General features: G+C 37.0%; 2 protein-coding genes across 2 annotated transcripts in view; one reads left to right on the top strand and one right to left on the bottom strand.

The window, feature by feature from the left end:
* The window catches only part of foxo1b (forkhead box O1 b), a 37,843-nt gene extending 21,099 nt beyond the window's left edge, over nt 1-16,744 (bottom strand). The window contains exon 1 of the mRNA XM_048180764.1: nt 15,972-16,744. Coding sequence (XP_048036721.1) covers nt 15,972-16,523 — 552 coding nt within the window. The 5' untranslated portion in view covers nt 16,524-16,744. The remainder of the gene's footprint in view (nt 1-15,971) is intronic.
* Nucleotides 16,745-18,562: 1,818 nt separating this feature from the next.
* vps26bl (vacuolar protein sorting 26 homolog B, like) lies at nt 18,563-26,711 on the top strand. The gene is made up of 6 exons (XM_048180763.1): nt 18,563-19,032; nt 20,244-20,400; nt 20,540-20,704; nt 20,854-21,029; nt 23,719-23,861; nt 24,051-26,711. The coding sequence occupies exons 1-6, from the start codon at nt 18,810-18,812 to the stop codon at nt 24,183-24,185; spliced, it is 999 nt and encodes a 332-aa protein (XP_048036720.1). The 5' UTR covers nt 18,563-18,809; the 3' UTR covers nt 24,186-26,711.
* The last annotated feature ends 421 nt before the right edge of the window (nt 26,712-27,132 follow it).

The raw sequence follows: 27,132 nt of genomic DNA, 5'->3' as shown, positions 1-27,132 counted from the left end.
GACCCGACATGAACTCGGACTGTTCATTTCGCCCTTTTAAGTCTTTTGAATTTCTTTTGCTTTCTCTCACCTTTGGCTCTGGGTCAAATGGAAAGAGTGAATCTACAAAGAGGTTTGGCATATTGTCCTTAAATCATGCACAGAAGAAAAGCTAGTTTGTACAGGTAAAGGTACTAAAGGTCTGAGATTTACAGTACTTGTTCACCCTAAAATGAAAATTCTGTTATCATTTACTAACACTCATGTTGTTCCAAACCTGTGTGACTTTCCTAGTTTTATGGAAATTTTGGAGAATGATCATGCAGCTCTTTTCTGCACACCAAAATAGACATGCATCGGTCGGCCGGCCATAAAAACTCAGTTTTGCCCGTTTTATCATGGCCGTTTTATTCTGTACTTGCGCACAAACTGCATTGCAATCATTTCCCAAAATGCCATTTGTGTGGAAATATTACAAGGTCCGCAAACAAGATGTTAACACGCTAAAGACGGAGAGCAGATGCACCAACAGATACCGAACAAGCTCACTGTTTGCGATGCTCTAAATATTGGAAGAAAAATATAAATTCTGAATTTAGGGTGGGGGTTTATCTCTGTATCTCTAAAGGAAAGTGACTGTCTTCAGAAAAGTTTCGATGTAATTTTCTTATCCTCTTACCTCCGTATAATGCACTGCTTTGTGTACAGCAGTAAACAAGGAAACGAAATCGCTGATGTTCCATAAGTGCCACCTACTGTTAGAGAGTGAATTTGCATTTTCATTCAGTCCTGCTGCTGTTTTTGTTTTGTGCAAAATCTAAAGTCATACCATTCTGTTTTAAATCTTGAAATTATACAATCTAAAAAAAACAACTGCTCATGTTACATGTGTGTAGCATCTTTGTTTGGATCATGATTAAAATGCATTTGATTTCATTGTATTGTGCATTCTAATTTCAAATGGCTATTTTTTCCTGATATATAGAGCAAATAAGCAACAAATAAATTTGCTTAAAGGGTTAGTTCACCCAAAAATGAAAATTCTGTCATGTATTACTCACCCTCATGTTGTTCCACACCCATAAGACCTTCGTTAATCTTGGGAACACAAATTAAGATATTTTAGTTGAAATCCGATGGCTCAGTGAGGCCTGCATAGCCAGCAATGACACTTCCTCTCTCAAGATCCATAAAGGTACTAAAAATATATTTAAATTGGTTCATGTGAGTACAGTGGTTCAATATTAATATTATAAAGCGACGAGAATATTTTTGGAGCGCCAAAAAAAAACTAAATAACGACTTATTTAGTGATGGCCGATTTCAAAACACTGCTTCAGGAAGATTCGGAGCACAAATGAATCAGTGTGTCGAATCTGCTGTTCAGAGCGCCAGAGTCATGTGATTTCAGCCGGTGGCAGTTTGACACGCGATCTGAATCATGATTCGATACACTGATTCATTTGTGCTCCGATGCTTCATGAAGCAGTGTTTTGAAATCGGCCATCACTATATAAGTCGTTATTTTGTTTTTTTGGCGCACCAAAAATATTCTCGTCGCTTTATAATATTAATATTGAACCACTGTGCTCAACATATGTTTTTAGTACCTTTACGGATCTTGAGAGAGGAAGTGTCATTGCTCCCTATGGAGGCCTCACGGAGCCATCGGATTTCAACCAAAATATCTTAATTTGTGTTCCGAAGATGAACAAAGGTTTTACGGGTGTGGAATGGCATGAAGGTAAGTAATAAATGACAGAATTTTCATTTTTGGGTGAACTAACGCTTTAAACCAAGGGGGGAAAAAAATCGGCAACTGGCATCGCAATTGGCCGATTTGCTTTAAAAAAATTTTTTTAAAAAAAGCGGAATCAGCTCAACAGCCCTAATATCCATATACTTTTATTGTACGGAAAATAGCACATGGACATTCTGGAAAATAACTCCTTTTGTGCTCCGGTGAAGAAAGTCATGCAGATTTAAAATAACATAAGGATAAGAATATGAATTTTCATTTTGGGGTAAACAATCCATTTAAATGTCTTATTTGCTAGTTCTAATATAGCTTCCAGACTTGCACTGGGGCCCATAGAGGAGTAATTACCATAAACCATACTTAACGTAATACAATGAGCCAGCATGCTTCACATACCAGTGTGACACACAAAGAGACCCCCTGCACTGTACCAAACCAAGTCCACACAGACAATGCTTAATAAAAAATTGTACATTTAAAGGTGCAATAGGTCTAGGACCATGAAATGTTCATCCAATTATTATATTCGGTTTGAATGAAATGATACGATGTCCTACCTGCCTGTCAACGCATGTTTAACATACTCTCGCGCACCCTGTTTGTGCAGACATCATACGTCATCAGCGCGTTTCATGCTATGCAGAGTTTATACAGACAGACATAAGTCACAGAGCACCCTAAACAAACAGCAGCCACATTTTACAGATCCTACCGAATCAAAACAATGAGCTTATGCCGCATTCACGCCATCACTACCATAATTAAGAAATGGCAACCCGTGACGTTCTAACCGGAGCAGTTCAGTCAGACTCGGAATTATGCGTGTCCATATCAACAGTATCAACACCGAAATTAATCTGCAGCAGTCAGGTACAAGCTCTCTAAGTTGTTTACGTTCATTATTATTGTAATGTTATGTGCTTTGAAACATGAGATAGTTTAATGCCGTCTCTTGAGATGCTTTGCCGAGCTGTGTGTGTGTGTGCGTTCATGTGTTTTGGAGGAGGCGTGGCTTTGGACAGAGATTTGCAGAGAGGGTCAAACAGGGCTCCCTGCAGCCTGCGGTGGACATCCAACCCCGTGTGATGTCAGAAGCCATGCCCATGCCCAATACATCATCTCATGACTTCCCACTAAACCACCTCACCAGAAATCCCACCCTGCAGGTAATTTAATTGTTTTACAGTGAAGGGTATTTTTAGGGATCAGTGCTTGGTGTAGGCAATTGTGATTGACATGACCATTAAAATCTTAAGAATCAGCTGCAGGGCGGCATGGGCCAGGCTTCTGACGTCACACTTGGATGTGAGCTGCGATGGATGTCCACCGCAGGCTGCGATGAGACGCTTCTCGGGAAGGTGGGATTGTATGCTTTCAATGCTAACAGGCTAATGTTAGCATTTCCCAGATCACTTACTGCACCTTTAAAGTGAAAAAATGAAAATTCTGTCATCATTTTCTAACCCTCATGTTGTTCTAATCCTGTATGACTTTTGTTTTTTTGCGGCACATTAAAGAAGATATTTTTAAAAGACATTATGTTTATGTTTGACTTTTTTTTTTTTTATAGTTTGTAATAATATTTCACGTTACTGTTTTTACTCTATTTTTAATCTCGGTGAGCATAAAATACTTTTTTCAAAGAATCTTACCGACTCCAAACCTTTGAAAAGTAGAGTATGTGTGGGTAGGCAACAGTTCAATGAAAAATCTTTAAACCAAAGATACTTACAGGAAGTGACATCACATCTTTGTAGAGGAAGAGGAATGGACATACACAGCAAGGCCAAGGTCATGTCATCATACCTTATCTACACTCTTTTCATCTCTGGCTTTTTTCCCGCAAACAGAAAAAGAGTACTCAAACACTCTCTCACACACACATTCATCTCTTTATCACGGCTTTCCCACACCAACAAATGTCCACTTACTTCCTTAAACCCTCACAGTGAATGAAAAATGCTTTTGAGAAATTCGGATGTAGGCCTCTTCTGCCATCCTGAGAAAAGAGAGATGTACGTTAAGCTGTGCCGGTGCCAGTTGACATACTGCACGTGTGGTAACGGTTCATGTCACAAGCAACTGAGAAAAACACAGACTTCCAGTAAGGCGCCAAGCATCGGGGTCTTTCTGCCCACCGGTATCCACTCAGCAGCAGCCTCCCCTGGGAGAGAAAGAAAGCGAGAAACGGAGCGCAGGGACCCCCTTCTGAGGGAACACCCTCTCTAGACAAGCACCTGGCCTTTGTGTGCATGTATGGGAGCAAACGTGCCTTTGTGGGTGTGTACGTTTGTGTTTATGTTATGAATGCGCGTTTGCACGTGTACATGTGTGTGTGTTACAGGATGCGGAGCCCCCCCCATCAAATGGCCTCTAGAGACCTGCAGGGGCGTGTGTGTTATTGTGAGACGGTGTAAAGAACAACACTCCTCCTGTTCCCTACCCTGTTATTTCTAGTTCTCCTCCAATACCAAAAACATTTCATTTAAAGACAACTTGAAATATAAAGTGACCAGATTTGGTCTTATGGATGATCAGGTGAGAATTTTTACAGATATGATTACCAATCTTGGTTTTTCCATTTCCCATTTTTTTTTTTTTGCGATATCCCAGATTTCACATAAAAATTCAATAAGGATATTTTTCACTTTTTGAGAAGTTTGACAGTCGTTTCATGTTTTTTTGCATCATCATTGGCCAAGTAAATATTATAATAGCATAAAAATAATACTACAATGGCACTGATCATGTCAAAGTAATTGAGTCATTCCACGAAACAAGTACGATTTGAGTCAATCTGACCTTTTTCAGTGTATTTTATCAATTGGGTCACCAAAATATATTTTTAAAAGCTTTTTGTATTAATTGAAATGTGTCCTTTAATAATGCTTAAAAACATAACATATATTTTATCTTCATATTAGAAATGATTTAGTTTTTTTCAGTTGACACCACCTATTTTGTCATGTCCCTCAAGGCCTTGTTGTGAAATTTTGTTTGTCAAGCTTAATGACTCAACTCCGTTACATCAATTAAAGATAGAAAACTATTTCTTGTGAAAATTATCTTTGTTATTTCAACATTATTCATGATTTCTTAATATCATGCATGCCATGCGCTCTCCATTTATTCACTAGATTTAGAGCAGTGGCCAATTTGGGCAAAAAAAAAAAAATCACAACCCCGTCACACCTACATGTTTACTTTTTATTATTATTATTTTTTTGTTAAGTTTATGAAAAAGTAATTTAAAGTTAGTTGAATTCTGTCTGAAATGTTCAGAGCAATCATAAGAATACTGATGTTAGTTCAAATTCTGAAGTTAAGCCTTTGATAAAAAATGATGAGGTTGCTCTCACAAAAAGTGCCCATTTCAGGCTTTAGTATAGCAAAAGTGTGAGATTTTATGTAACTTTTATATTTGCAATTACTGAATTAGTGTGAGGGACATCTGATTAATAGGAAAATGTTGATTTTATCACAAATACATTTTATAATAATATTCAGAGAGCTCCCATAGTGTCCATACCTTAAAATAATGACCAATAATAATAGAGATTTGATGCCTGGAAGTTAAATATGTCATTAATGTTGTGGGGTGTTCAGAAAAGTAATACATTTTGGTAAAAAATCTAAAAATGTTCAAGTCCAAATCGTACAGGTTTCATGGAATGAATTATTGTCCGGTTCTAACAAAAAAAGCCTAAATAATACTAAAATATCATTGATCAAGTCATAAAAGTGATACAAAGTGAATACTGTCCGATTCTTAACAGGGGATGATCAATCTGAGTGTCCCTACTAATAAGTTCCCTGGCCACTTAAAGGTGGACTCAGTAGATTTTGAAAAACACTGTTTCAAAGTTAGTCGGGCCGACACAAATAACAAACGTCTAACAAATCAGCATTAGGGGGCGTATGACGGTCGAGGAGAGAGAACGAGCAAGAGGGAGATTTGAAAAAAAATTGCAGTTCGAGAGATGGGACACAATACAAAACAGCTCAAAAGAATATCACTGGAATGAAGGTTTATGATTGGGCATGATCTTTATGACCTGCATTAATATTAGAAAAGCTTTCCAGCACTGGAGAGAGCTAAGCAGGAAGGCCTGAAAACAGACGTGGAGGCTGCTTTCATTCCACTTCTCATGTGAGTAACACTGGGTTTTGATTGTCTGGAGCTGCTGTGCTGTTGACGTCTAACAGCAAACACTTATTTACTCTTGTGTACTGTACGTTCATTTTTTGTGCTTCCTTGTCATTCGTTCATCAACTGTGCTTTATTTTTCATGAAGCATTTTGTTGCACGTTAGCTGTGATAAACAGACATCCACTCTCGCATCGTGTGTGTAACAGTGGCCAGCTAGTGAGAGTTGTGCAGTTAAACCACTGCACACTGACAACCGCTATAGAGAATGTGGTGTTTAGCATCATTGAAGTGCACTTGCCTCACATGCCAGCAGCAACTGTTTATTTAACTGTTTATGGACGCATTCACCATTTAAAACATGACGTTCAACCTATTTTTTTTTTCCAGACTCATATTTGAGTTTTATAAAATTTGATTCAGTGGGAGTGCATCATCAATAATTTCCATGTGCTTTTACAGGATGGCAAAACTGCTTCATACTGTACAGCAGAGTCGAGTCTGCATGCTGGTATGAACCAGACAGGCTGACGACGAGTTCTGATGTCAAACTCTAGTGCCCCCCGTCTCCCTGGCCAGGGTGAGTGTGTGTGTGTGTGTGTCTTTTTCATGGGAGGGAATGTCGCTATTTTCCAGCCAGTCAGCAGGAAACGCATCATCACTCATTGTGGTAGACGTGTACACTGTTTTTACAGGAAAGTGCAAAAATAACCTCAAGCCAAAGGTTCCACCGGAGCCACTGGACTCAACATGACAAAGCTCCAATAGCAGCAGAAGTTTTACATTAAAGGAAGAGGATATCACTGCTCTCAGCAGAAGCAAGAGAAAGGGGTCATGTTTGATTTAGCCATGGTTTTAATGAGATCCCTTTGGGGCAACAGATATGATTATGATAGTAGGCTGGATCCAAATAGTTTTTTTTGGCAATCACAAGTGAACTGAGAAAATTTACCTGCCATTATATATATATTTTTTAGCGGTGTAACGGTACATGTATTCGTTCCAAACCGTACGGTACGGTTCAGTTCATGCAGTCACAAGACGAATACAGACGGTCACAGGCAATCCGCACTCCAATCCAGAAGGGGGCGCGTGCAGTAATACAACACTGTTTGCTACCAGTAAAAGGTGCAGAAGAAGATATGAACGATCGGGCTGCGTTCCAGTTCATTTTTTTATTACCTTCCCTCGCTAACTTCTCTCAGTCTCGTTGACTCGGATGTACATCATTGCCTAAGTTGCATGAGTGCCCACTACTGGCGGAACCTTTGCAATGGGCTGAATTGCAACAATCTAAGCCGCTATGGAATCCGCTATGTTGGTTTATTATTTCATTTTTTTCCCCTTACAATATTGTTTTTATGCAGCATTCTATATGTATATATGTGTGTTTTAAATATTAAAAAAAATAATTAATATATCATAGAGTTGTTTGTGGTGGGGTAAATTAAACTTCACGAAGTGGAACGCACTTCAAAATGGCGGCAGGGATTCCCCCGAGGGGAAGTGCTTAGGGAAGTTCGCGAGTGCGTGTCTAAAACTGGAGTGGAACGCAGCCTCGGTATCACGCATGCCACACGAATCCTGAAAAGTGAAGCCAAAGCGTCTCGTGGGTTTGCCGTCATGTGGGTTTGGATTTTGTTTTCCCTTCATAATAAAATCCTTCATTTAAAAACTGCATGTTGTGTTTACTTGTGTTATCTTTGATTCATATTTAAATTTGTTTGATGAACTGAAACATTAAAGTGTGACAAACATGCAAAAAAATTAAAAAATCAGGAAGGGGGCAAACACTTTTTCACACCACTGATTTTTATATATATAATATCCAACAATTTTCTGCCTATAAAATTTTATTTTGCATTATTTTATTAATTATTTTTAATTATATAATATAATTTCAAATAATAGATGCATAATTTATATTCACATGTGTGAATACAGTACACACTTCAGATGATAAAAAAGCTACAAGATCCTCAAGTCACAACAGATATTTCTACTAATAATGCACAATTTATGAAAATGGAAACAAGAGGAAAAGGAGAAGAGCATGTGCAGGCATTCTCTGAACATGAATTACACACACAGGAAGGACATGTACTCAGAAGTCTAATCAATGCTGAGAATGATTAGTGGTAGAAAATAAAACAGGGGAAGTCATTCATCAGTGTTTTCTCAGAAAGAGCTGCTTTCAAGGTACTGGATGCAGCAGCACTGGACAACGGCGACATTCTTAGGTCAGTGACTCTTATTTAGAGGAGCGGGATGTCAGAGAGGTGGGAAAGTTTCGAGTCACAGAAAATAATACTTCTAACATGTTTTTAGTAACCACGACCATGATCCAATCAAATACTGATGGATAAAATCAAGTTCCGCTGAATCAGTGATTCAACATTGAATCAATGTTGTTTTAATGTCAACAATCAATGTTGAATCAACAATCTCGTATTCTTTCTGATGTTGTCTTAGTCCTTTTAAAAGTGAAACACAGGGACCGAGTGGAAAAAAGTTCCAAAATGACAATATGGATCGGAAAAATGGCACATTGTTGATGTTACGAACACAAACAAAAACATGAAGAAGTTCAAGCCAACTTCACTGATGTTCCTCTGTAAACACAAGCCACTGTGTTTTCTGATGGAACGCAGAGGAAATGTTTTAAGGAACACGCGAAGATGGAAATGAGCGCAGTGCTCAGGAATGGAGGATGTTTGACGCTTTTCCCTAGTAACCCCCTTTCCCTTCCATTCCTCCTCCTTCTCTCCTCTCCCTCTCTCCACAATGCTGGAGAGTTGTTGTCACCTCCTGTGATTGTGCAGTAAGGCTGGATTACAGTGAGGCCTACAAAATAGCCTTTGCTGCCCTTTAGTGACCCCAGATGCCTCTGAACTCTCTGGGATTTAGCAAGAGGAATCCTATGTATAAGAATTTTTAGACAGAGATGGGAACACAGAGAATAGATATGCTCTGGAGGGTGTATTTGCGCTTTAACAACAATGCAGACTGCCCATGGTACCTCCAGCACTATAGGCATGGCGTCAACAAGGTGCGTTTTTCTATATGACTGACAGGAGCTGACAAGATGTGGAGGAGGTTTACCACCGTCTGGATGTTGTTGACCTTTTGTCACAGTTTGAATGACTAGACATCTGTACTGAACAATCTAAACCTGGTACACTGTCTTTGCACCATGCAGTGTTTTGATATATTTGTGTATAATACATAAAAATGTAAATAAATAAAACTACATTAACTATTAAAACTACATTGTAATATTTAATATATTTGAAAATGTAATATATTCCTGTGATGGCAAAGCTGAATTATCATTACTCCAGTCTTTATTGTCAGGTCCTTCAGAAATTATTTTAATATGCTGATGTTCAGTAAGTGCTTATTATTCTAAACTGTGATGCACAACCATTCAAAAGTTTGGGCCAAGTAAGATTAAAAAAATATATAAACTTTTATTCAGCAATTAAACTGATCAAATGTGACAGTAAAGACATTTATAATGTTACAAAAGATTTCTATTTCAAATAAATGCCGTTCTTTTGAACTTTTTATTAATCAAAGAATCCTGGAAAAAAAGTATTATGGTTTCCACAGAAATGTTTCTTGAGCATATTAAATGATTTCTTAAGGATCATGTGACACTGAAGACAGGAGTGATGATGCTGAAAATTCAGCTTTGACATCACAGGAATAAATTATATTTTAAAATATATTGAAATAGAAAACAGTTTTATAAATTGTAATATATAATATTACTGATTTTACTGTATTTTTGGTCAGCTTAAAAAAAATCTAAATTATTCCAAACTTTTTTTAAAGCTGCAGTCTATAAGTTTTGCCTCATTGTCGCCATCTCTGTTTGAAAGCTGCAATTGCAATTATTTGTGGAATTATCATCTTTACGTGGGTTGTGCATCAGCACGGCTCCTCAGCGCGGATTAGAGTTGTCAAAAACATTTTAAAAACGTGACGTTTTGAGCGCTGTTGAGCGGATTTGTAAACACCTCTTATTGGCCACTGTGTTGACACGCTCATCAGATATGTCTGTGATTGGCTACAATGATCAACGCGCAGCAGCGTTTGAAAGCAGACGGAAGTGTTTGAATTTGAAAGCGATTTGAAAGCAGCCGTCTATCGACAGTAGAGCGTCACTGATGACTAGGTACCCAAGTCGGTACTTTTGACAAATCTAGCATGAATGAATCTAATGCTTTGAGGAGAATGTGTGGCTGTCAGTCACCGCACCGGTGGATACTGTACAGGTACTTCTGAATCATAGACTGTAGTCTTGGAATTATGACCAAAATAAGAATTTTCACCGGAAAATGTCATCTGACACTTTTGTTCTGACCAATAAACAATAAATTAATTACAATTACAATTGCGCTACCTATGGTGATTAAATCTAATGATCGCTTAGCTCATATCACATCAAACCATGCTTTGTTCTCAAAACAGTTCAACATCAGCATTGCGTGACTACATGTATTTAGTGTGTAATAGTGTTATCTGTAGATTTTATTTTCTGTACAGCCTAATCTCTAATTGTTTAATTTGTTACACCATATAATCCACCATCAAAAAGATAAGTTTAATAATTCTAGCTGCTGTGAGAAAAGGCTATAAATGATCCGCCACCTGCAGCTTCCTCACATATAGCCTACTAGCTGGGACTCCTTTATGTAAAAAGACGTGACGTAATGACGCAAAGATGAACGGCGGCATGCTCAAATTTCCTGTGGAAACCTACTAGTACCACTCGAATTAGAAAACATTATTACAAGCTTACCATTGTGAATCGAGCTAAGGTAATGAGATAGTTTTGAACACTGGCTGGTTATGTACTTGCTCAAAAATTGATGTTGGATCATTTTTAACAAAAAACAAAAAAAGTTACAGACTGCAGCTTTAAAAAAATAAATAAATAAAACAAAAGAAATAAAGTAAATAAGTATGTGTCAAAACAAAATGGAAATATTAACTAAAATTTTATATAAAATAAAAATGTATCTCTGAATGAATGAATTGCTATACAAACAATTCAATGTATATCGACCTATAGCCTCTCTCTCTATATAAAATTTACAGATCATTATAATATTTTTAACTCATTAAATGAACAAAAAAAAAAGAGATTGAGAGACATGTTTGGTCTTTTGTGGTAAGTGAAAGCACAGTGAGAGTTCTTGGGTATATGATTTCTTGTTGTGTGCCTTTGACAAATAACACAAATGCCTTATTGTCTTGCTGTCTAGAACAATTATCTAAAGTTGGCATGACTTCAGCACGATGAGTCCAGGGAATGCTTCCAGCTAAAATGCATATGTCTTTCCGTAGCAAGCGCAAACAAGTTTTTTTAGGAATGTCTCTGGCAAGCTAAAGGGTAAATTCCTGGCTATCTCATACCTATTTTGTGTCTTCATCACGAAGGAGGCTCTATAAGCTTCTTTCTTACCTGCAGGAATGCTACACCTCAGTGCAATTCACTGAAAATCATTTCGATTCAAATTCAGTTTTCCGCGACAAATGTGATCTCACCCATGGAAACCCTTTCAAACAAATCAAAAAGTCACTTTAAATCAAATTAATTTGTCCAATGCTACACCAATACAACAATTCTGCCAATGAATCAAATCCCCCATTATTCATTATTATTTCTGGTGCTAACAATGAAAGTACATAATTGAACAACTCTTTTACATGAATCGAACAAGGTGACTGCACAGCACTTTTTCTGCATTACACCTTTGGCGCAGACATCCGGTTGTCGTCATTTGACATTTGAGTTTGGGGACTTTTTTCCTGATATCTGATGAATTCAGAGGGTTTTCACATGTAACTTTTTTGTCACGCTACTGTCCCATGCATGCACACTGATGTAGCTCTAGATTAAAAGCCGCAGGTACCCACAGAGCCAAAGTCTGCACCAAGCCACAGTGATGAAGTCTTTTATGTATCTGTGGTACGTTGGAGCAGCGCTGCATGTGCTTTCATTTCATTTTCAACCCTTTCCTCCCTTTCCTTTCTCTCTTTCACTTTGAGTGTAAGAAAGAGCAAAATGTCCCTCAATTTTGCTGCACCTTGCACAATGCTAATTACGCACTACCCAAATTATGTAGAGCAGGTATCATCTACAAACCACAAACTACAGCCTCTGCACACTACACCTGTATGCACTGACATTTATATATCAGATCAATTCTAAGAATCTGTCTCAGAGATCACAAATGTAAAATTCTTGATTTTAAAACTAGCTAATGCACACTTTGAATCCACAAACAGGTCAAAAGTGACTAGTTTTGGAGAATCAGTGGCCAGTACGCCTACAGTTGAAACTTACTGACTGACAAACGAGAATAGAAATTAGTATCTGCTCAAGATAAGCTTGAACAAATATTGTGCATGAGTTGAAATGGCCTGAAAATGCTATCGTACAAATGTATAGCATGTTTGTGCATGCGTGTGTGTGTGTGTGTGTGTGTGTAGTGGGAGAGGTGAAAGCCTATGGTGAACTTCAAAGCATGTTAGAGGTAACCGGGTTCATGTGCTGTAAATAGGGCTCAGAGTTAAACATTTTTTAAAAGCCTGAGAAAGAGGGGGAAGTGAGAACATGTTTTTGCTCTAAAATAAATATGAAAACCACATGAGTTCATTATTAATTCGGGTGAGTAACTCTTAAGCTGTTAATGACATTATGAATGGAATTAAAATGGTCAAAATGTCAATACAATTAGAAGTAAAAGAAAAATGATATGAATGGTAAAGTATGTGATCTCTAACCCTGGGTGCAGACTGTTAGGACTCCGAAACAGAAAGTACATTTTTAAAGTCATGGTGGTTATGAGGGCACTTGGGAGTTACAAAACTGACCCACATTGAATTCAACCTGTATGTGTGTGTGCCTTTAAGGCGTAAAAAACAATGGTGTGCATATTTAAAGACACAAGAGAGTTAAGAAACAGCATACTGGGAGCCAAAACTGAGTCTAAACACTATTCTCATTATTTCACTTTGACTTTAAAGGTATGAACATGGACTCCCATGACATGCTCCACAAACTTGGTGGCATGACCTTTACATTTTAACCTTTGAACCCTAGAGACATTTGAACTACAGGGAGCATTTTCACTTCAATCTCCTTGACCTGGCGGTTACATTCAAATTCATGGCTTGAACTAAACAACACAGCACATCAGATGAGGTCTTGTACACTGAACAAAAGTTCTAGCTTTGATTCAGTAATGATAGTAATATCATTCCAGCGACAAGCTATCTGTCCACAATGGAATTGATGATGCCTAAAAGTCACAATAACAGTCAAAAGAACATATTTGAAGTTGAGTGGGATTTTGAACCAATGAGAATCCAGTGGGTGGGGCAATTCAGTGTTACGTTACAGAAACTGCAATCAACCCAATCTGGTTGCTTATCATGGCTGGTTACAACAAAAACACATTAGCACATGGTGTACATTGCAAAATAACAGTCCAGTGGTCATGCCACTTGCCCTATATCAGATAGGTGGCGCAATACTGACATCTTATATTTGTTTAATATACATTTACATTGTCATATGCAGTTTTGATGTCTTAAAATGTGGTTTTCTTGTTGCAAATCATTCTGATTTAAATATGTCACCATGTTAAATGTATCCAACTGACTAACACAGATGAGGTTTTATTCTAATTGCAAGAATAATTTGTGGTGTCTTGCAAGCATAAGTTAAAAAGGGTTGAAAATCATAAAGAAATCGCAGTATGACATCATTTTCCAGTTTTGAATTTATGGCTGTCATGGAGTTATCTCTTAGATATATAATTTCCAGCTATGATTGCAAATTGAAAACCTAATAAATTATTTGTTGCAGTTTGTTAATTGTCTCAAAAAATATATATGAATATATTTATAAAAAATATATATATAATATTTTTAATATATTTAAATAAATAAATAAATAAATATATATATATATATATATATATATATGTATATATATATATATATATATATATATATATATATATATATATATATATATATATATATATTTATTTTATAAATATATTTAAATATATTTAAATATATATATATATATATATATATATATATATATATATATATATATATATATATATATATATATATATATATATATATATATATAGGCATGTCCAGTGACAATAAACTTATGTCCTGACTAGATCATATGACAATGTCTCGACAGCACCATGCCAAACCCCTTATTTTGGTGTTCGGGTTTTACTACGTTAATGGGATAGTCACAGATGTGAATCTACTGGGACAGGAAGCAGAATACGTTTCAGGTATGTGGACAGTATGATGATAAAGAACAGTCCAACAGTACAAACATCCAATGAGTGACTGGAATGCTGAAACTATGATGTCACAGGTGGAGGAGTTCAGACAATGTTTTGTCGTGGCGTGTAGAGCTGATGGCGGTGAGGAGGGGGGCGGACCACACCTTTCAGGTAAATGTGTCTCCCTGTAATGACAGGTAATCCTGCCGGTATTTTTAGCTCAGTGATGGGAGGAGGCCCTGACATGTGTGACGGTAAGGATTTGTATTTCCATTTACGCACAGTACAAGCAAAGAAACAAAAGTGGCTTGTATAGAGGAGTGAATCAGAGACAGGAACAAGTGCTCTAGAGATAAATGACAGGTTGACAAAGACCCTTTCAACACTGAAACCACTCTCTGTTTGCGCCACCTCATTCGTGGCAGCCCTCTTGAACTCATAATAGTCGGTTTTAGCCATCAGGCACCTTAAAGCACCTAAGAAGCTTTAAAAATGTGTCGTCAAATCACAAGACTTACTACATACCTCTGCATGCGTGCTAGTACAACAGGTCACATGACTAAAACCAATGAAAATGACCACAGTCCCTCACATTACTAGATAAATTACACTGGTTTGAAAATTAAAGGGGTAGTTCACCCAAAACAGAATATGTCATTATTTACTCACAAAAAGTAGAAACTTTAAAGACTTTAATGGTCGCTCTTTTCATGTTTACAATAGTTTTTAATAGTGGTTTTGCATTCTTTTTGAAGCTTATAAGCTTCAGTACCAACATTAAAAACTAATTTTCTACATTTGTGTTTCACAAAAACAACAAAAAAGGTCATACGGGGTAAAAAATTTTTTTTTTTTAACATGAGAGGGTGCGATTTGTAAGATCCGTCATTTAACCCTCTTTGTACGTCAGAAAGACAAACCACAAGCTCTTTTGTCAAGGAAATTAAACAACGATTAAACAGAACTGGCATCACCAAACACACTGCTGATAATGGGATGTTATGCATTCTTCTGAACACTGTGAGCTCTTTCGAGCCACAAATTCCATAACAAACCGCACGTCATTCATTTGCTCTGAGAGGGAATCCACAACTACGCATTTGCGGGCTAATTGTGACTGTCATATACTATGCGAAACATTTGAAAAAGCCTACATTTGAAAAAAAAAGTAACCTAAACACGTACTTCATGTGGTAACACTTAAATTAGCTAGTCAAAAAACATCAGTCAAGTCAATGAGATTGAACTGAATTAAGTTCACCAATTTAGGCTCTAAGATATAAGGTGGGCCAGCACATGGTTATTTTGGCCAGGCCTACCCAGGACCCCCTGTAAAGCTGGGTCTGAACTTGACTACATTAGGTTACCAACAAAAATGATTTCAAGTCAGGTAGAAATAACAATTGCACAAGTAGATTGAAATAGACACTGCCAAAATTAAATAGCGTTAAATAAAAAAAATCGTGTTTCTTGATTTTGTTAGATTTAGGCCTATACTTGAAATGATAAACAATAAATTGAAACACACCTTATTTTTCCAAAGTGCTTTAAATGGTTTTGAGTTGATCTTATAATAATAAAAAAAATGCTTTCATGAACACTTCACATCAAAAGGATGCTTTCAGTGTGCATAAATACTTTTATAAATGTGAGTGTGTTTAAATCTTGTGCATTATTCTGTACTTATGCACATATGAGCTTCTAATGCTACTTTTAATCACACTTCTGCTTGGCCTTGGAGAGCCATTACCTTCCAGCCGGCTGAGCTGTTGCTGTCGCCCTTATCTTTGAAGTAAGGCACGCTCTTCACCATCCACTCGTAGATCTGAGACAGGGTGAGCCGCTTCTCAGGGGAGCTCTCGATCGCCTTGGTGATGAGATCAGCGTATGACATATTCCCCCACGCGTTCCTACGAGACGAGCTGCTCTTCCTCTGGGCCGCTGCAGGACTGGTGCTGCTGGCAGGGGTGGGGAGCGGCGGCACCTGTTGCGGGTGCGTCAGCTGGGGATTCGACTGCTGAGGATGCTGTTGCTGGGGATGAACGCAGTTGTCCTGGCAGTGGAAGTCGTTCAAAAGGCGTTTCTCCTCCTGGTAGTCCTCGGTCTCCTCTAGTAAACTTAGGCTGTTGATAAAGTCCACGATACCTTGCTCCGGCTTTACGGACGGTGCCGGGGAGGACGTGTTCGAGCTCCCCGGCTCGCTGAATTCCGGTCGGTGCAGCGGCCAGGTGCATGAGCGCGGCCGGGAGAGAGGCTCGAAATCCGGGTCGATGTCAACCAGCTGTTGCTGCGCTTCTGCCATCACAAAATCAAAGTCAACTGACTGTCCTTAAACAGATGATAAGTGCAGTGGAGATGTTGTCTAGTTTGCTAACACTAACAGTCGCACATGATCAGATCTGCCTGACAATGAAGCCCAGCACTTTACAACTCAACGATGTGTAATGACTCGTACCATGCCTAGCGCTGATTTAAATGAAATGACTGTTATGAAGCGCTTTCAGGGAGCAGCGCGTTTTAGAGTAGAGTGAGTTGGCCACGCCCACAGCGGGAGTGAGAGCCGCGTCAGCCAATCGCAAGCGCGTATTCAAAAGGTAAACAGAGATTACGTTTGCATAATTCACGCTACTCCAGTTTATCCTTATGGCAGGCTGTTTTTACAAAGTAGTATCTATTTTATGTTACTTTAATTACGAGGAATTCAATAGCGACAGTGTCTATTTTCAATTTCACTAGTAGGCTAACTATAGCCTATGTTCATTAAATGTACTTATTTGACTAGTCTGGTATCTGAGCAAAAGATCCCCATATGATTCAATGGCAAAAATTTGCAATTTATTACAGTAACAGTGGGACAGTTAGGCTACTTGTCATTATCGGCAAAGGAACAACTTATCAAATAAATAAGTACTTGTGACTAACTGAATAGATATCGGAATAATACCGAATAGTTGTTAGGGAAACTGATATAATTGGAAATTGAAATATGTAGCCTACTACTAACAAAAATAGGTATTAGTTTTAAAGAAGATAAATGTTAAGATGGCTTTCCCTATATTTAAGTTAAACGGGATTTACTGAGGATTATGTCTGCCATGAAAGAATTTGACCACACAGTTTAGCTTTCCATTCAACTTTTTAGTTGTCTAATATCAAATAATCACCAGTTTATATATTTTGTTAATAGGCTTTAAAAACGGTCCTTTCCTCAAGATTTAAAAGGGCTGAGTGCACTGAGATTTACAAACCATTTGGCACTTATCCGCCTGTCAAATAGTCTATATACACTGTATCTTGTTGGACTTGGTTTCCTAAATTTGCACTAAGATGCTTTATGTTTTCAACAAAGCATACGTGTGTGGCAAAGTCAAAGTGTGTGTGTGTGTGTGTGTGTGTGTGTGTGTGTGTACTTGTTTTGACTATACTTGTGAGAACCAAATGTCCTTATATTGTAAAATACTTTCACAACCCAGTGAGGACATTGACTGGTCCTCACTATTTTAAAAGGCTTATAAATCAGCAAAAATAGTTTTTTTTAAATTAAATCTAGTGATGTGCACATGTTTCTGTGATGGGTTAGGAGTAGGGGTTGGGTAAAGGGATAGAAAAAAATCATTGACCTGGTGTGTGTGTGTGTGTGTGTGTGTGTGTGTGTGTGTGTGTGTGTGCATGTTTTTGTGACATATCAGGACACAAATGTGTATAATGACATGGGTATGACATAGGTATTACAAGAAGAGGGTGACTTATGAGGACATTACACCATGTCCCCATTTTTCAAAAGGCTTATAAATCATACAGAACGAGTTTTTTGAGAAAGTAAAAATGTGCAGTTTTCTGTGATGGGTAGGTTTAGGGGTAGGGTTGGTGTAGGGTGATAGAAAAGGTTTGTACAGTATAAAAACCATTACGTCTATGGAATGGCCCCACAATTCACAAAAACAAACCTGTGTGTGTGTGTGTATAGAGTTGTGCTGTCAAAGTTACTCACTAGAGGGAGACATTTCAACATGGAAGTGACACCGAGTTTTTGAGCGAGGTGCATCATTACAGTTTTTAAATTAAGACAATTTTGTCAGCATTTTCAAACACACGGTTTCACTCTCAAGTGAGAATAATAGTTCATTTTAATATCACATTTTCCTAATGGTTTAACCACCTCATCAGCTAATAGTGTCCAATGTTTAAGTTATTAAATAACATTTTGTGTGCACATTATTAAAATCATTTACATCCTCAATTAATAATACGTACAATTACCCTTTGATAAATTAAATTCGATTTATTGCATTTGATTTCAATTTCTATAAGACTTTTATTTTGAAAAAAATATTTACGTGGACTATCCCGGAAGTAAAATCATTTCTGAAGCTTGTGTGTTTGTACATTGCTGAAAATCCTCCGCAGGTATTAATACAAGAGCCATATGAAGAATTAGCTCAATTTAATCATAAACAGTCTATTATAAACGTACATGCATTGCAGAAGATAAAGCAGCTAGCTTGTGAAGAAGACGCAATTGTATTGATGTGGAATTGGACCAGGTGTTAGAATACAAAAGGATTCCAGTCCAGCACAAGGTGTCGGGATGAGCTTCTTCAGTTTTGGACAAAGTGCTGAAATTGACATAGTTTTAAATGATGCAGAGACGAGAAAAAAGGCCGAGCACAAAACAGAGGACGGGAAAAAAGACAAATACTTTCTGTTTTACGACGGGGAGACAGTCTCTGGGAAAGTCAACGTAACCCTGAAAAACCCAGGGAAGCGGCTCGAGCATCAAGGGATCAAAATAGAATTTATCGGGCAAATTGGTAAGTACAACGTAATATGAACGAGCGATGCTTGGTTACGTATGTGCTGTAATGTGACCGCTCAATACAAGATTTACATCTGTGTTTGTTTGCATGTGTCACGGGCAAATTTATTTTGAAATGCAAGTTTCATTAAAGGGTCTCCAACTGAAGCATTACAAATGCTGAAGTGTCAAATTACAAAAACCTAGTCTCGTGACACATGACACATTAGCGATTCGTTATCGAATCGTTCTTTCGAGTTGGATATTGTCAGTGAATCGAACGAACCGATTCACAGAATCGGTCTTAATGATTCCTTCAAGATTCGGATCCAATCGTTCTGAAATCGCTCCGAACGTTTCTCGATATCTTTATAATTGCAAGAAAAAGTAGGATCAAACACTAATACGCTATTCCACATTTATCCAACGATTCACCGACCTGTTGATCCATGAACCATTTTCCGTAAATAACCGAGAACCGATGAGGCGAAAAGTTGATTTTTAATAGCTGAAAAGCAGAAATGTTACAAATAAATGGTTTAAATAAATAGCAGTAACACTTTACTGCTAAGAAAATGTAAATTCAATTTAGTATTATTGAATGTATTTGCAAATTATATTTAGGTTCTAAATAAATAGCACTATATTAGCTGAATCATGATTTCAACAAACTGAAATGGACGTTTTTCGTTACATAAAAATAAAGAAACACCCTTATTAATAAAACCCATAATCACCAAAATATGTGCTACATATAAAAGAATCACCGAGTTGTTTTTTAACCTGTTCTTTGAAATGAATTGTTCAAAAGAACCGATTCTTCGAAGTGAGTCGACTTCCTATCTCTAGTAAAAAGGCGGTATGGAACCACACCTCTGGACGCTCACGACAAGCTGTGAATCCTGTTTTTATTTTCAGTAACGAACAGTATCCCTTAAACATGCTTGTTCTAAGTTAAAGCCTTATAGTATATACCCTTGAAGCATCACCAAGTAATACTAAGAAACTTGTGTGAAAATAAAGTCAAATGTTTTCCCTGAGGTGATTTTTATACATCCTGATATTTATTGCATTTTAAAGGGGTAATTCACCCAAAAAGTTGCTCACCCTCATGTTGTTCCAAATCTGGCAAACCTAACAAGAATAAAACAGAATACACAAACAAAATATGCAAATTTATTAAGAAATCACATTTTCTCTCCTGTGGCTTGTTCATTTTCCTTGTAGAATTGTACTATGACAGAGGAAACCACCATGAGTTTGTCTCTCTGGTAAAGGATTTAGCCCGGCCTGGAGAAATGGCTCAATCTCAGACCTTTGATTTTGAGTTCACACACGTGGAGAAACCGTACGAGTCCTACACAGGCCAGAATGTAAAACTGCGGTATGTATTCCTGTCATTGTGTAGTTCAGTAAAGATTGTGTATATGAGCTTAAACAATATGTTGTACATTTATTTGATAGATTTTCTTAAAAAAAAAATCTAAATGATTTTTATTATAAACTGTCATTTTTTCCCTCAGCTATTTCCTGAGGGCAACCATCAGCAGGAGACTGAATGACATCTGCAAAGAGATGGACATCGTAGTGCACACACTCAGCACTTATCCAGAACTCAACTCCTCCATAAAGATGGAAGTGGGAATTGAGGACTGTCTTCACATTGAGTTTGAGTACAACAAGTCCAAGTAAGTCTGAAATACAACCAGAGGATGGGAGGTTTTTATAGCTTAGATTATTTGTAAATGTTAAAATAGTTCAATAAAATTTATATTTGTCACCTACTGATATATTGTTTGCACTTTTTTTTTCCTCCTAAAAATCTTGAAAATGGCAGGTATCATCTGAAAGATGTGATTGTGGGGAAGATCTATTTCCTATTGGTGCGAATTAAGATCAAACACATGGAAATTGATATTATTAAACGGGAGACAACAGGGACAGGGCCAAATGTGTACCACGAAAATGACACCATTGCAAAATACGAGATTATGGATGGAGCACCTGTCCGAGGTATGAAACAATTCGTAAAAGAATAGATCATCTAAAAATGAAAATTATCCCATAATTTACTCACCTTCAAACCATCCTACTGTAGGTGTATATGACTTTCTTCTTTCAGCCGAACACATTTGGAGTTAATTTAAAAAATATCCTGGCTAAAGCTCCAAAAATGGCATCAATCCATCTTAAAAGTAATCCGTATGATTCCAGTAGGTTAATAAATACCCTCTGAAGCGAAGTTATGGGTTTTTGTAAGAAAATTATCCATATTCAAAACTTTCTAAACTATAATCATGGGCTTCTGGCAACGGCCATATGCGCGTTCATGAGTGGTTTTCGCAAGAGGCGTCTATTACCTAAGCTTACGCTACTCCTGCTTCAAGGGTTAATTCACCCAAAAATGAAAATTCTGTCATTAATGACTCACCCTCATGTCGTTCCAAACCCGTAAGACCTCCGTTCATCTTTGGAACACAGTTTAAGATATTTTAGATTTAGTCCGAGAGCTTTCTGTCCCTCCATTGAAAATGTATGTACAGTATACTATCCATGTCCAGAAAGTTAATAAAAACATCATCAAAGTAGTCCATATGACATCAGTGGGTTAGTTAGAATTTTTTGAAGCATCGAAAATACATTTTGGTCCAAAAATAACAAAAACTACGACTTTATTCAGCATTGTCTTCTCTTCCGGGTCTGTTGTCAGTCCGGGTTCACGACTCTGCAGTGACGCTGCTGACGTGTTATCCGGTGCGCCCGAGCTTCGTTTACAGTCTGAGGGAGACGCACGCTGTATTCAAGCTATTCTACATTGTTTGTATTTTGGTATTGCTATATTTTTTAAAATGGTGCGTAAGTGTGCATGTCGCGGATGTCCTAATCGCCAAAAACAACGAAGTAAAATTGCATTACCAACGCTGACAGATGAAAGGATTCAATGGAATCAATTCAATGGAATCAATTTAATGGAAAGGATTCTGGAAGAGAATACAATGCTGAATAAAGTCATATTTTTTTTTAATTTTTGGACCAAAATGTATTTTCGATGCTTCAAAAACTTCTAACTAACCCACTGATGTCACATGGACTACTCTGATGATGTTTTTATTACCTTTCTGGACATATAGTATACCGTACATACATTTTCAATGGAGGGACAGAAAGCTCTCGGACTAAATCTAAAATATCTTAAACTGTGTTCCGAAGATGAACCGAGGTCTTACGGGTTTGGAACGACATGAGGGTGTGTCATTAATGACATAATTTTCATTTTTGGGTGAACTAACCCTTTCAGACTTCGGGTCAGAAGTCACCCTTCTGCCAGATCTTGACTCTCTCGTTAACACGCTTATGGCCAGTGCCGGAAGCCAGTGATTATAGTTTAGAAAGTTTTAAATATTGATATTTTTCTTACAAAAACCCATTGCTTCACTTTAGAAGGCATTTATTAAAGGGATAGTTGACCCAAAAATGAATATTCTGTCATCATTTACTCCCCCTCAAGTTGTTCCAAACCTGTATACATTTCTTTGTTCTGCTGAACACAAAGGAAGATATTTTGAAGAATGTTTGTAACTAAACAGTTGTGGGGCACCATTGACTTCCATAGGATTATACTATGGAAGTCAGTGCACACAAAGAAATTTATACAGGTTTGGAACAACTTGAGGATGAGTAAATGATGACAGAATTTTCATTTTTGGGTCAACTATCCCTTTAAACTGCTGGAGTCGTATGGATTACTCTTATGATGGATGGATACGTTTTTTTAAAGCCTCAAAAAACTCAGGAACTATTCAATGCCATTACAAAGCTGAGAAGAGCAAGGACATTATTTAATATAACTCTGATTGTGTTCGACTGAAAGGAGAAAGCCATATACACCTAGGATGGCTTGAGAGTGAGTAAAGTATTTGATAAGTATTTTTTGAGTGAACTTCCTGATGGTCATTCACATTTATAAAGATAATAAATGCAGTAAGCGATTCCTGAGAAACGGTGTTGAAACACACTTGTAGCCAATCAGCAATAAGGGGTGTATACACTCATGATGGAGAAGGAGAGAGAGTGAGCAAGAGGGAGATTCGAAGAAAGATTGTAGAAAGAGAGATGACTGAGAGATATTACAAAAGAGAAAAGGTCAGAGGAATATCACTGGAAAACAAGGATTATGATCAGGCAAGAGCTTTAGAATCTGCATTAATTTTAGAAAAGCTTTCCATTGCTGGATAGACCAAAGCAGGAAGGCTTGAAAAAGGATATACGTGAGTAACATTGGTTTTGCTATGTTTCACAAAACCAAAATATGCGGTTGTAATGTTAGTTATAGTAGCAGGATGGTTTTGAGTGTCATTGTTTGTCTGGAGCTGGTGTGCTGCTGGCAACTAACAACCAACTCTCTTGCTTGTATATACTCTTCTGCACTGTTAATTTATTTATTTTTTTATTTTTTTCCTTGTTGTTTGTTATTTTGCTTCGCTTCATCTGTGATGAATAGACATCCACTCTTGCATTGCTTGATTGTGCATTTGGGGGCAGAGCAATTAAGGGAGGGCTGGGTTTGTTTGGGTTGATTTCAAATATCAACAGTGTTTCTCAGAAACCGCTTGCTGCACCTTTTAAATGTGAAACTCATTTACAACTGACTCATGTTGAAATGAAAGACACTGAATTTGAAATGCATCTTTACTGGCTTTAGGTGAATCCATCCCCATCCGTCTTTTTCTGGCCGGGTACGAGATGACGCCCACCATGAGGGACATTAATAAAAAATTCTCTGTTCGTTATTACCTGAATCTCGTACTCATTGATGAAGAAGAGCGACGTTACTTCAAACAACAGGTTGGAGTTAAATAAAATTAAACTCATTTAAAAAATTGAAAACACAAGTTTGACAGATCATGTTTAACTGCATTTTGTGTTTAAGGATTCATATGGTTTCCCTAGCAATGGTGAAATGGTCACTATTAATTGTTCAAAACATTATTTATTTTGTGTATTATTTATTTATCATCCTTTGTGGATTCATAGGAGATTACACTATGGAGGAAGGGAGACATTGTGAGGAAGAGCATGTCCCATCAGGCTGCCATCGCCTCCCAGCGCTTCGAGGGCTCGGCAAGCTCAGAGAAAGCACTCTCTCAAGCTAAAGAGGACAGCAACTAAACCCAACCATGTCAGCTCATCATCTCATGTGTGTATGTGTTAGAGAGAGAGAGAGTGTGTGTGTATGGATTTAAAGAAGGCGCGTGCTCCCAAAATAGATTAAGCAACGTAAACATGAGATTTCACATTCCTAAACATTACAGTTTATGATCAACAAGTTCTTAAGTAGCTTTTAAAAAAGGGATGAATGTGAAAAGCAAAAACACTGATTCCAAAAACCATGATTTGATATTTACAAATTCTTGCTGGCGGTTCCTCTGAGATAGTTTACTTTTTGTTCGCCACCCTGGAATTAATTGATTTACTGATTGTATATGTAATTGAAACATTTCAGCAGTCCATCTAGACAACACAAACACATTCCACACTCTATGTTCCACTTACAGCCTTTTTTAAAATCTGTATTGAATGTTTTGTTATTGTAGATTTTTTCTTTCATAACATACACATTGCATACAGTGTTCAACTTCTGTTTTCTAATGAAATGGTATTTAACTAATTCATATTTTTTGTGATTTTATTTTTTTTAAATTTTTTTTTTATATATATACAGTATGCTTACCGATACATGCCTTTTTACTTTTTGTTGCCATTCCCGAAGATAAATTATAAGCACTTCAGGGTTCTTGCCAATGTGATTTCAGTGTCTCAGGAGGAACCTCCATATCAGCTTCAAAATAATCACACATTTCTGTTTAGATTCAACTAACAAACCAAATTAATTTCCCTACAAGTATGTAGCTGAACTGAAATGCACCTTAATTTTATTTTCATTTTAAGGTCTGTTGGTTTGTATTGACATCATGATACTTTAACAAGCTCCTTGCCATGTTTTTAATTGTAGAAAAAAAATGAATTTGAATTCAGTATTATTGCTGTTGAGGTTTAGTTATGGGAAACCAAAATGTTTGATGTTGGTTGAAGTTTTTGGTCAACACTTTACAATAAGGTTAACTATTGAACAACCATATTTTAAAGTGTTACTAAGTTGTCACAGGCTGTTTTGACGTTTAATGTTCTTGAATTTAGGAGGCATTAATGTCTTATTTTTGTTCTCATTTTTACCAACACTGGAGATCGACTCTCATATTACATGTCATAGCTCTTATCTTTTACTAACCACAATATAACCTAAAATCTTCGAAAACTTTGACCATAACAGTGCAACTTAGCAAATGCTGATAAAGTGTGATCAGGATGAAAAGCGGAAGCATCAACACTTGGCGTGTCCTGGAAGTGATTGCACCCCCATTTTGAGACCGCAGGCCATTAAGACCTCAATCAAGGTAGCACCATATTTAATTTTTGACAGAAATGAAAACAAGGCTGTGAGGGATAGAATTACAGTGAGTTAAACTGTTTAACAACAATCCGATTTTTCGGCGAACAAAAAATTTTTTTCCGAAAAAAAATTCAGTAGACAAAAACTCCATAAAACTGTTTTAAAAGGTGTTAGTTGTTGTTAAAATGACATGATCTAGGACCTTTTATACAGTGTGTGCAAGTGTATAAAGACTGTACATCTATCGCTCACAGCCTTGTTTTCATCCTTGTTAAATTTAATATGGCGTCTAATATGACTAAGGTCTATTATAACTTCCTTTCAGAGCAGTGCTTTGTTAGTGGCTCTCATTATTGTGACTGTTTCTTGTCATGTTAGGACCGAGGGGGTGTTTATTCCGTCCGAAAAATCAGGATGAATCATCTCATGATGAGCTGCCTTCTCTGAGACTGCAATTTCACAAAATTGGGCTTTTGTTAGTACTTTCATTCACTTAAGTAAACAAAAAAGGTCCTCGTGTCAGGGAATGAACATTAACTGAGATCTAGATCTGTGTTATGTTAAAAATGATCATGACATACTGATCGCACACTAAGCTATTCCGAATATTCTTTGCTAAAAATGCCTTTTTTTAACATGGCATGTAAAGGAACCCTTGCTTTTGGTGTCAAACTAGTAAAACATGACGAGGCCTTTCACAGAGGGCTAAGCTCATGTTTTGATGTGTAAGTGATATTTCTGCTGTCTATTTCACAGATCTAACGCATCTCTTTGCAGAATACTCATGGCTCTATGTGCCAGACTGTGTTTACTGACTTCACGTATATGATTTAACAAATTAGCACTGTGTATCCTTTCAAAACATAGAAGGAACCAAGAATTAATTGTTTCCTAACTTTCTTTACATTTATCATTGTGCAAAAAAGTGCTGCTTAAAACGGCATTAGATAACCATATTTCTATATTAATATTATGTATGTACAGTATATATTTACAGAATTGTAAGTATATGATTTTGAAATTAACTCTATATGATTTAGAAATCACTCTAAGGTACTAGCAGAGTTTACAAAAGGGATTCTAGAAGATTCTAGAACTGTGCTAATGTCAAACAGGGTGCAGAACACACACATGATCTAACTGCTCTTTCAGTACTTGTGCTATGACATTTGTTTTTACTCTGATTCCTCAGATTAAAAAAAAAAAAAAAAAAAAAAAAAAGCTCATCTTTTCCCTCATAGAAACTTCCAGTGTGTTGCGTGTCCTCATTTCACCAGCAATGGAACTCAGTTTGGGAAAATAAGGTGTGTAAAATGAAACTGTCTTATTGTCTTATTTACATAATGTTGCAGTTTTCTCTTCATGTTAAGGGGAAAATGAATCCTTCTCATTAGATACAAACCCACAAGGCCTATATTATGTAAATGACTATTAAAAGAGAGAAAGGAGCTTGAATCTGTCTTAAAAATGAGAAGACCGATGTGGTCCCTGAAGTATCTTTTACTTTTATTTCATAAAAGTCTGTCTTATTTGATATCTTTTTCCAAAACAATTTGATTTGCGTGGTAAAATGCTTAAAATCTGTCAACCCCTAGAGGGCAGACTAGACTAATTTGCCTTGTCAGCACTTAATAGCCATTTTGATGAGAAAAGCATTAAAACGTA

This window comes from Megalobrama amblycephala, linkage group LG2, assembly GCF_018812025.1.
Source record: "Megalobrama amblycephala isolate DHTTF-2021 linkage group LG2, ASM1881202v1, whole genome shotgun sequence".
Lineage (NCBI taxonomy): Eukaryota > Metazoa > Chordata > Actinopteri > Cypriniformes > Xenocyprididae > Megalobrama > Megalobrama amblycephala.
Note: the sequence above shows the minus strand (reverse complement) of the source record. Positions and strands in the feature narration are given on the sequence as shown.

What these genes read in the sequence shown, in the direction of transcription:
- vps26bl (XM_048180763.1), top strand. Translation starts at nt 18,810, where the DNA reads ATGAGCTTCTTCAGTTTTGGACAAAGTGCTGAAATTGACATAGTTTTA. An exon ending in AGAATTTATCGGGCAAATTG is followed by an intron (nt 19,033 to 20,243) that starts GTAAGTACAACG and finishes TTTTCCTTGTAG; the next exon opens with AATTGTACTATGACAGAGGA. An exon ending in GACGTTACTTCAAACAACAG is followed by an intron (nt 23,862 to 24,050) that starts GTTGGAGTTAAA and finishes GTGGATTCATAG; the next exon opens with GAGATTACACTATGGAGGAA.